This window comes from Montipora capricornis, chromosome 2 (genome assembly GCF_036669925.1).
Source record: "Montipora capricornis isolate CH-2021 chromosome 2, ASM3666992v2, whole genome shotgun sequence".
In the NCBI taxonomy this organism is placed as follows: Eukaryota; Metazoa; Cnidaria; class Anthozoa; order Scleractinia; family Acroporidae; genus Montipora; species Montipora capricornis.
This window is the reverse complement of record NC_090884.1, coordinates 24,973,725-24,984,542: the sequence shown is the minus strand read 5'-3', so window position 1 is coordinate 24,984,542 and position 10,818 is coordinate 24,973,725. Positions and strand designations below refer to the sequence as shown.

At 42.1% G+C, this 10,818-nt stretch overlaps 1 protein-coding gene across 1 annotated transcript in view; it reads right to left on the bottom strand.

Annotated features, from left to right (window-relative positions):
* LOC138036977 (uncharacterized) overlaps positions 1-3,573 on the bottom strand; it is a 10,610-nt gene extending 7,037 nt beyond the window's left edge. Inside the window, exon 1 of the mRNA XM_068883001.1 lies at positions 3,361-3,573. Coding sequence (XP_068739102.1) covers positions 3,361-3,552 — 192 coding nt within the window. The 5' untranslated portion in view covers positions 3,553-3,573. The remainder of the gene's footprint in view (positions 1-3,360) is intronic.
* Positions 3,574-10,818: the final 7,245 nt, after the last annotated feature.

Sequence of the window (10,818 nt, the reverse complement as noted above, 5' to 3'; positions counted from 1 at the left end):
TTGGTCAAAACTGTGACAATTTGTACATATGAGTTTTCGTTCATGTTTATCCCATAGTTGATCTGGTAATAATCAAATTTAATATAATGTTATACCGTGCTGACATATGCCCGGAAATATTTAAAATAGTGTAAGGCCTTAGTTGACGGACTTCGAGAGTGAGGACACGTGCACATGACTTGGTTGTAAGTTCAAGTGATCGTTTGGTGTGCTGATTTTTTCGGGACAATAAAAATGTTAAACTACACTGTGCTTGTGCGTCTTACTTGGTGGCACCCGGTGACTGATCTCACATATGTTTACTTTCAAATGTTGTTGATTCTCATGGCCTCAGGATTTTCTCTTCCCCCGCCAGCGCCGCTTAAAATTCACGACCAGAATGCCTCTGAGAAATGGTCAATTTTTGACCTACTGATGGAAAAATTACGCACTTGCAACTGAGCTGAATAAAACGTCCGAGCGAGTTCAGGCAGCCGCTCTGTTGACGGTAATCGGAGGAGAAGCGAGAGATGAAAACTCCACGTTCAAAGGTTAGTAGGAAGGTGCGGAGTACCGTGAGCCTCGAAGAAATGTGCCGTACGAGCGGTTCCGGTTTAACAGCAAACGCGGGAAGCCGCTGAGTCGTATCACCACTACAAGATCTCACTTCGGAAGCTTGCTAAAGGATGTGATTTCAACAAAATCACGCCTGATGAAATTCTAAGAGACAGGCTTGTATTTGGAATACTCGAAGGGAAAGTAAAGGAAAGACTCTTGCGAGAAGCACATTTAATGCTCGCGAAAACAGACGAGATATTCGGAGCAGGCGAAAGTGTGTGGGCTCAGCTGAAAGTAGTGGGCGAAATCGTAGGCCCTGAAGTAAATAAAGTTCGCCCTGATGATTTACAGTGAGCAGGGAGACAAAAAACAAAACAAAAAGCAACCACGTCGCCAAGAGCAACAACAATGCAGAGGTCAAGAGTGCAATAACTGCGGACATCCGGAAAATCAGGAATCGTGTCCGGCTCAGGGAAAGGAAAGCCACTCCTGGGGAAAGAAGAATCATTTTACGTGTCGCCCAGAGGTGAAAGCTGTGAGGAAATGTATCAGACAGATGAGGTGTCGACTCTTAGGCTAGATAACTCGCAGCTGGTGACTCTTAAGGTGGATGCTGGCAGCTATATACGTTTTCAAGCTAACACAGGTGCCCAATGCAAGGTCCTACCGTACAAGAAGGCAACGAATGACAAGAAGCTGGAAAAAGTCCAAAAAAAGGAGACGTCCTGAAATCATACGGGGGCTTCAAGTTGAAAGTCGTCGGCAAAGTGCCTCTCCGTGTATGGAAAAACATTCTTCTTTTCACTGGACTGCCGTTTGGTAGACAGTAATGGCATACCTCCCATACTGGGACGGAAGGCATGCATAGGCATGGGAATCTTGATTTTATCGTGACAATGACCACCAAAGCAAGACAGAAACGGGCAATGCACCAGTGTTCGCAGCGCAGATTCCACATACAGTAATTTCCACGAAAGACTCAGTGTTCAAATTCCCGAAAGTATCCAAGGACGGAGTTGGAGGATTTAACGGTGGCTATAAAATCAGGGTGGAGCCTATAGTTCAGCCAGTTCAGCATGCCCCATGTGTTGCAGTAGCAGTGAGGCCGAAACTCAAAGCAACATTAGATGACCTTGTGAGCCAAGAATTGATACCCCAGTGACGAAACCAACGCAGTAAATAAACTTAATAGTTGTGACTCCCAAGAAGAATGGTCAGCTCCGTGTTTGTATGGATCCCAAGAACCTTAACAGAGCGATTCTACGAGAAAACTAAGAGATGCTGACCGTTGAGGACATTACAACGCGTTTGCACAGGGCAAAAGTGTTCACTGTGCTAGATGTTAGCAACGGGTTTTGGCATGTTAGTCTCGATGACAACTCATCTCATCTCACAGACACCATTTGGGCAGACGAATGCCATTTGGGATATCCACGGCACCAGAAGTTTTCCAACCAGAAATGGAGGGGAGGGGGGCTAACCGGCATTGAGGTGGTTTGCCGATGATTTCATTGCAGTAGGATGTGGTGAAACATACGACAAAGCCGTTCAGGGCCACAACCGTAACCTGTTAGCGTTCGTTGAGCGATGTGACGAGCGAAGTGTCCGTCTAAACACAGACTGAGAAGATGAAATTGCCACAATCCAAGGTATTGTCTATTGGCCACGTTGCATCAGACAAAGGCCTCCAAGTTGATCCAGCAAAGATCAGAGCCATCACAGAGATGCCAGCTCCTTCTGATAAAGCACGTGACCAAGCCTCTACGGGATTTCACTCAAAATGCTGTTGCATTGACTGAACCTGGGACAGTGCCCAGGAGAACGCTTTGACAAACTCAAGGAAGCAGTCCCAGTTCTGCGATACTATAGCTTAAAGGAAGAAGTAACCCTTCAGTGTGATGCCTCCCAGACAGGCCTTGGGGCAACACTTATGCAACACGGCCAAACGGTTGCCTTCGCTTTGAGATCGTTCACACCCGCAAAAACACGCTACGCTCAAATTTAAAAGGATCTCCTGGCCATAGTCCTTGCGTGTGAACGTTTTGCTGCGTACGTTTATGACAGGCATGAAGTAAATGCGGAGACTGACCACAAACGACTGGAGCCCATATTCACAAAGCTGTTGGCATCGGCTCCACAGCACCTGCAGCGGATGCTGATGTGCTTAGAAAAGTACAACCTTCAAGTAATGTACGAAAAAGGAAAGGAACTGAAGATTGCTGACACCCTCAGCAGAGCACATCTTCCAGAGGTGAAGCAAGTGAGTTCGTAAGGGAGCTAGAGGGGGCTGGGGATGGAATGGCCGTAACCAAGGAGCGTTGGCAGCAGCTGAAGAACGCCTCGGCTGACGATCCAGTTCAGCAGAAGCTACGAGGTCTAGGTTGGCAGACTCGAGTGTGGCAGCAGAGGAAGTCAATTCTGAGGGAGTGCCTATGAATGAGGATACGGTAACAACACCGGCTCCCACTGAACTACCTTCACAAATCGAACCTGAACTGGTCCTGAACCCCGAAGGTCTGACCGTGCAGTGAAAACACCAGTGTGGCATCAAGACTATCTGATCAATCACAAGTAGCTCATACTTTCAATCAGGACCGTATTGCTTGGACATTGTTTAAAAGGGAAAGATGTGACAATTTGTAGATATGTGTTTTCGTTCCGTGTTTACTTCATAGTTGATCCACTGCTTCTTACAAAAAACGTCTGATGACAGCGTTTGCTCTGCAAAAGCTCTCCACAGAAAGCACTTGCAGACCACAGGGTTGCTTCTCCCAGAGTGATGCAGCAAATAAAAAGGGAAGATTTAATGTATGATTAACTTACCACTTTTTCCAATATAAGCTTCTTTGCGAGTTCTCTTTCGTCTCTAGTTCCATTGACCCAAAATCCTTCCTCATCCCTTGAAAGGCTATACACTCCTGCTCCAGATCTCTCCCGAATTGACTTTATTATACTGCCTTTTGCTCCAATGACATAACCTTTTAAATCTTTGGGTACATGAACAAAGTCCTCCATTTCCTCTTCGAGTTTTTACAAATTCAACCTGGAACGCGAAAAATGGGTATTGTGACAAAATTGAAAGCTGTCAAAGGCTTCCACATGGCTTCTGATTTATAAGGGGATAAAAATAGCCGAACACAGGGAAAATTAGAATTTGGTGTTGCATGTTTGTGTTTTATAAAACTGGATCTTTGGTGATTTTATGTCGCCGTTACAGATTTTCGGAAAAGGGAAATGAATATACAAACTTTTATTTTATTGTGTCAGTTCTTGCCAAAAGAACAATAAGTGGTCAATGTTTATTGCTTTTTTGTGTCTGTACAAATGCTAAATGTTAAAAGGTGACATGCTTGGACAAATGTAATTTTCTCTTATCACAGCTTCAGATTACTGTAATACGACAACTGTTGCCATTTAATCCTGAAACTTCAACCTTGTTCGTCTTTGTAGCGGAGCTCCGGCGGCCCCGCCAAGCGAAGCACCATACTCATACGACGACGCCTCACAACGTCGTTATATCTTATTATTATATGGCTTGTGTTTGTAGCCGATATAACGCGCGCTCTGATTGGCTAATTGTGACTGAATTGTAGGGCATTATTCTCCCGTAATGCCCACAGGCCGATTACGGGCTTGCAAAAACAAAGCACAGGTAATTAAAAAGCCATATAATAAACTACTTACTAACCGAGCTAGCTCGAGCCGTACTGGGGAATATTTGCCCTCGGTCGTTTTTGTACGGACCTCGCTGCGCTCGGTCCGTACTGCCACGACCTCGGTCCAATATTCCCCAGTACGGCCCTCGCGCTCGGTTAGTAAGAAGTTAATAATAATAATAATAATAATAATAAATGCTTGTATACTTGTGCTCAACATGGCGGTCATACTCTAGCTACTCAAGCTACAATCATAGACAAAACTGTTGGGAAGGATAGCACTTTTGCCGTCTTCAGTGCTTCTCTCTCCTACCACCTTATTCTATGTTGTGCAAAACTGAATGGTTTTAGTAGGAAATTGTTTAGTTATCTTCCAATATTGAATAGGGGGAGGGGGGCTATATAAGAGAAAGTGAAACTATTTCTTTTGAGCTTTAACAGAAGCGGGTTGAAATACAGCTCTAGTGCGGTTCATTTACATAACCTTCCCAACTACTTTTTTCTATGATTGTAGTTTACAGCATACATATTTGATAATGGACATCAAAGTTATGGTAAATTGACACCTGTCAAAACAAGGTATCCGCTGATCAGTATCGCGTGACCATATAGCGGGCTTAAGTTTAGAGCTCATGGACATCAGGTGTTTTTTTTTTTATTGACCACTGACCAGGTATTGGTTTCGGTTAGATCACAGGCTCAAGCCAGGTTAACCTAAACCAAAACGAGGCTTCATTTTTGCGCGCTTCCTGCGGCTTGACGCAGCTATCCATACTTCGTGAACTAACGCTCTTCACAGTCGACGATGGTCGTGTTTAGGTGGAAAAACGGTTTGGAATTTTTTTCCCTGCACTTTTCGCCGGTTTTAATCCAGAACAAAATTTGGTTTTATCAACGGAGTTGATAACGTAAATTGGAGATTCTAAAAGCTGACGTTTCGAGCGTTAGCCCTTCGTCAGAGCGAATCGAGGAATTGTGGGTTTTGTGTAGCTTTTACAGTAGAGTAGGAGCTACGCTATTGGTGGTAACATGGCAACGTGAAAAATAAGAATATATTAGTTAAATGTAAATCGTTCGTTAATTCCGTGGGGATTAAGGGTTCCGATTTGGAAGATGAATTTTTGTTCCAGATTCTTGCGGCTTACCTAGATGTAGGGAAAGGCCGCAGATAGCCATGTGTTTTTTGGAGTGGTTAGGGAGATTAAAATGACGAGCGACTGGCTTAGATGAATCCCTGTCATTCTTCTCAACATCGCGAAGATGTTCGCGGAATCGGTCGCCCAGTCGTTTACCTGTCTCGCCAATGTATAATTTATTGCATAACGTACAGGTTATGCAAAAAATGACATTTGCGGAAGTACATGTGAAACGATCGGTGACCTTAACAGATCGCTTAGGTCCCGATATCTTGCTAGTGTTAACAATGAAAAGACAAGTTTTGTTGAGCTTAATGATAAAGAATTATCATGAATGACTCCGTTTGTTGTTCCAACGTAATTGTTGAGTAAAAGAGCCTACTTTTGTTTCTTTTGAGTTGAAAAACAGCAGCTGTTTTAAGACATGGTCATATGCACTGTAGTAATGTGCTTTAATTCATCTGTACTAGGATCAACTCTAATCGTCGCATTTGTTAACCAAAACGACTTCCGCATGTTTTAGTTTAGAAGGATACACCCCTAAACTCGTTGAGATATTCGTTAATGCCAGTTAAAGGCTTGGACCAAATGTGTCTTGTGGAGGGTAAAATTCTGGTTGGACAGGATATAGTCTTCTTCTCTTTGCTGAGGGGAACAGAAAGCGTCTCTCGGACTCCCTCTATTTCAGGTGCAGTTACAGGTTCGGAGAAGAAGGATTTTTCTTAATATGTAACCAGTGGCGATTAATGAGTATTTTATTTCCATGGATTGGATTGGAGGTTGCGTGGGAGACAGGGTCGAGAATCTTATAAAATTGCATTGTGGGACTGTCTGGGGACGAGCAACTGTTTAGACTTTGGTATATTCTTGTACAAAAACAATTAACTTCGCGTTAAATCTTTGTAGATTATGTTATTAATAAATATACGTCGTATGTACCACGATCTAACTGACCTTTTGATCAAACTTTTTCGTTTTCCAGACAATTGTGCACCTTGACAGGTGAGCGATCGTAAAATTGCCATTGTGCAATATTCTGGTGGTTTAGGAAGCTCAGCTCCTGATATATCGCTTTCTTGCAACTTGAGTTCTTGCTCCGCGCATGCAATGTTGAAAATGCGACTCCCAAAACACTCCCACAATACAATTCAACAAGGCTCTCGACCCTGCCTCAAGTGCCACCTCAAAGTGGCCAATAGAGACTATTCTTTATTCTTATAGCTTTTTTAAACCATGTGTAATCCACGGATTTGACAGCTATTTAGCTTTGCGACCCGATAAAGTTCTCAGCGTTTGTTTACCATGTTGTAAAAAGATGAAAAAAGATTGAAATACATTTTTAGCTTTGCGACCTGATAAAATTCTCAGCGTTGGTTTATCTTGTTTATAAAAGATGAAAAAATATTGAAATACATGCTGACACCTCCACTTGAGATGAAAGGTGGTTTTCTGCAACTCCAAACCTTAGTGCATAATCCATAAAGTCCCTCTTCAAAGTGAAGACGCCAACACGATTGTCTTGGATTGGAGGCGAAACTATTTTGAAATCCCACGAGTAAAGAATGAAGTTTGAAGGGAGTCGATTCAATGTACAGAGGCCCAGTCATTTGGATCAAACTTTATGAATAGAGTAGTTAATTTAAACTAAATTGATGACAAGGACAATTTTAAACAAACCATCCGAGATTTTTCTAAAGATGTCAATAAATGTTTCAGTTGTTTGGATCAAACTTTATGGGGATAGTAGTTAATTTAAAATCATTTGTTAACAAGGACAGTTTTAAACAAACCATCCGTAAATTTCCTAAAGATCCAGCTTTTAGGTTTTTAGGAATTTCATGAAATTTTCTATATAATTTACTTTTATTTTTCTATACTAAACATTTCACCGTTAGATAGCAGGTCCACATCAGCCAGCTCAAATCTGTTCAATCTGCTTCCTCAAATAAAAGTATGTACCGATTGTGTATGTATTTGCCAATAACATCAATCTTGACAGCCAGTTCAGTCAACCACCAAAGTAATTGTTTCAATTTAACTGTTGCTTGACCTTGAACGGGAATTAATTAAAGCATATCCCTTATTTAAGAACTTGAGGCTTTTGGTATTTTCCCCAACTGTGAGTCAGCTATCAGTGTCGGGTGGCTGCATGTGACAATAACAGTGGAACTGTTTATTACATATTTCTTGAAGGCTTAACATCGTATTTATTTGGTTCGTTATTTTCCGTTCAAAGTGAAGTAACTGTATCAAGCATAATGTCAGCTGCGAAAACCCCAAAGAATAAAGTAAATGGTAGAAAATAATAAAGCTAAATAAAATAAGGGAAAGGATGAAGAGCAGGACGAAAACAACGAAGGAGCAGAAGTTTAGGTGTGTCCATCTTGATCCGCTCATGCTGGTATTTTAACTCTGATTTAGTTAGCTTTCACAGTTATTAGCATACTACTTAAGTTAGTCCGAAAATTCAAATTCAAATAATGTTTGTGTTAGCATGCATAAATGTACTCATTCAATTAAGAACCTAAGGTAACGATTACTTCAAGGTATTATCACATGTTACCGACATTCTAGAACTGAGTATAATGGACCGGTCAGTACAAAACGCAGACTGCAGACTGCAGACCGGGTACAAAACGCAGACTAGGTACAAAATGCAGACTGCAGACCGGGTACAAAATGCAGACCAAGTCTAAATAAATAAATACATGATGGAATGTCATCTTATAACTTACCTGCTGTCACGCAATCGTCATTTTTTTTATTTTTCGAGCCTTTTTGCGCAATCTGTCATATCGATAACACACATTGCGATACCTTGGTCTGCATTTTGTACCCGGTCTGCAGTCTGCAGTTTGCATTTTGTACCTAGTCTGTATTTTGTACCCGGTCTGCAGTCTGCGTTTTGTACTGACCGTATAATTGGACGAAATTCTGACCAGCTGCATTTCCGACCGTCATATCATGGACATTTCGTCGTCCATCATTTCAGTATTTCTTACCGCTCTCGCAGCAGATCGCAGCTCTTTAAGTCCACAATGCTAGGTAGAGTTCTACATAGCTTTGAATGTTCGTATGAAGCGATAAAACCGTCAAAATGAGGAGTGTAGAACACAGATGATCAACAAGCCGAAAGCACTTCCTCGTACGTCGACTGTAGGGAATTATGGGTAATATATAGACCGAGCTACCTGGGGACAAGCTTAAATTCCTGTTTCTTCCTTTTTTTTCCAGTCTTATGCGGCTTGTTTTACAAATTATCATTATGTTAAGTTTTACCTAAAATATATAGTATTCGCAAAGCCTGTGACCTCAGGTGACATACAGAATGAAGCACTTTGCTATATTGAGCTTTTCCACCAAACAAAAAGGTAATTCCAACCGCTTTATTTTAGAATCAAAACGAAGATTAGCAAATGGCGCCGGCATTCTGAGGAAAAAAAAACCAACAACAGAGTACAGTTACAGCTTTTAAGACCAGCGGTCATGAAAATCCGCTCAAAATCCGAATTTTGTGGCAGAAGTAGAAAGATGGATTTCCTTCATCTTTGGTCTATGACTAACTTTTAGGTAGGTAAACAATGTGGTGCTGTTAATTCGTGCCTAAAACGCGCTTATTCGGGGAAAATTAAGAAAAGCGAATAAGAGGTCCGCATGTCGCGAATTTCGCCAAATAGAAGACCGAAAAACCACGACTTTTAACGAGGCTCCCCAGAGTTTTATGGCCGCGCGCAAGCTGGGCACTAGTATGGCGCCCAAATGAGTGGTCAAGTATGACAATACAGGTAAAGAACTTTCGATTCAGAGAAACTTTTTCTAGAAGGTAAACGCTTAAATTCGCTTTACTTAAATTCACTCCCGGACAGGGAAAACCTCCCGGACAGGGAAAAGACTAGCGTAAAGGGGAAAAACCTCCCGGACAGGCCCCAATTTCTGTTGCGGTAACTAATTACCGGCAGAAAAATAACCTCGCTATTTCTACGAAATGCAATTTATTTAACTGTGAACAACGGGAGACAATTTAGCTCGAGCTAGCGACTACTCACCCTGCTAGCAGAGCCTTTCTTTGCTTGCTCGATTTTGGCGTTCTCGAGAAAGGCTCTGCATGAATCGAGTAAGATCTTTATTGCGTATGCGCTGCATGTTTCCAGGATGCAGTCTCGAACCCAAGCCTGATAAGCTAGATCTCGCCGCCATCTTGGTTTTTCATGGTACAGCGGGCTCAATTATAACCATTGGTTTTGTCACTAAATCGACGCTCGCACTGGAAAAACCGGTTTGACGAGAGAAAACAAGATTGACTAGTCCAGAAGTTCGGGCTGCGGCGGCTTCAAAGAGTTGACGCGATTTGGGCAGAGCCTCCTTTTCTCCTCCTCAGTAAAGAAAAAGACAAAAGGAGGCTCTGCTCACAGGGTGGCCACTACTCTTAGCACAATCTCAGTACAATTAACTGAATACTTCTGTACGCTTATCTGACCACAGGCAAAGCACTGTCCATCTCTTTGACAAAATCTCCCGAAGGCTTCTTTCACAGTATCACATTGCATGGAAACCAACTGTAGATTTGACAGCAGATTGTCAGAATCACACACGAATGGGGAAATCCCTTCACTTGCCACTTGTCACTTTTCACACAATATCACTTGGAAATCACAAACAAGGAACGAAGTCCCGAATCACAACAACAACCGACTGACTGACCAGAGAGCCGCTTTTATAGCTATCCGAAGAGACTCTCGAAGTTTCCAAAAGTTGTTATTTACAGCTATTACAATAAACTCTATTTTTAAACTTACAAGTCACAAACTATTTTGAAACTGATGAGTCACAGTTCTAGGCAATTCTTGAAACAACATATTGCGTGGCATTGACGTTCGCGAACTTTCCAGATAATTCCAATCCTTATGTGTAACACTTAGGTGAAGCAAAAGCAATTAACAGGGGGAGAGGACAAAATGCGGAGCCCTACTCCATGGAGTACAAAATATGATGTAATTTATTGTTTTCCTCCATTTAGCTTAATTGGAAGGATTCTTCATAAAATTGAGACAGGCTCTCTCCCATTAACAGGAATTAAATTTCCATTTGAAGGAATTTTATATCTCTTGCACCTACAATCATCACTGGACTGAACTGGACGTCATTCGCGCACTGATGATCACAGCACATGAGGGTCCTCTGTATTTTCAAGGGGAAATACATCTTACTTTCCTGGGATGAAATATCATGATTGACAACGTTTACAAACTGTAAATAGAAAATGCAACAAAATTATTTGAAAAGCTGTTAATACTTACAAGCTACTAACAAATAAGTTGGGTTCAGATCAAACCCGCCATTGCCTGGTCCCAAGTCCAGGGTGAGGGTTGTGCGTTGGCCCAGCAAGTCACCACGTATAAAAAACTCATGCTACAGAAACGCCGACAAGAAGAAATCCAGTTGATCAAGTCTTGGGAGAGTTACCGGAGGTGGCGGTCGATGTACCGCGC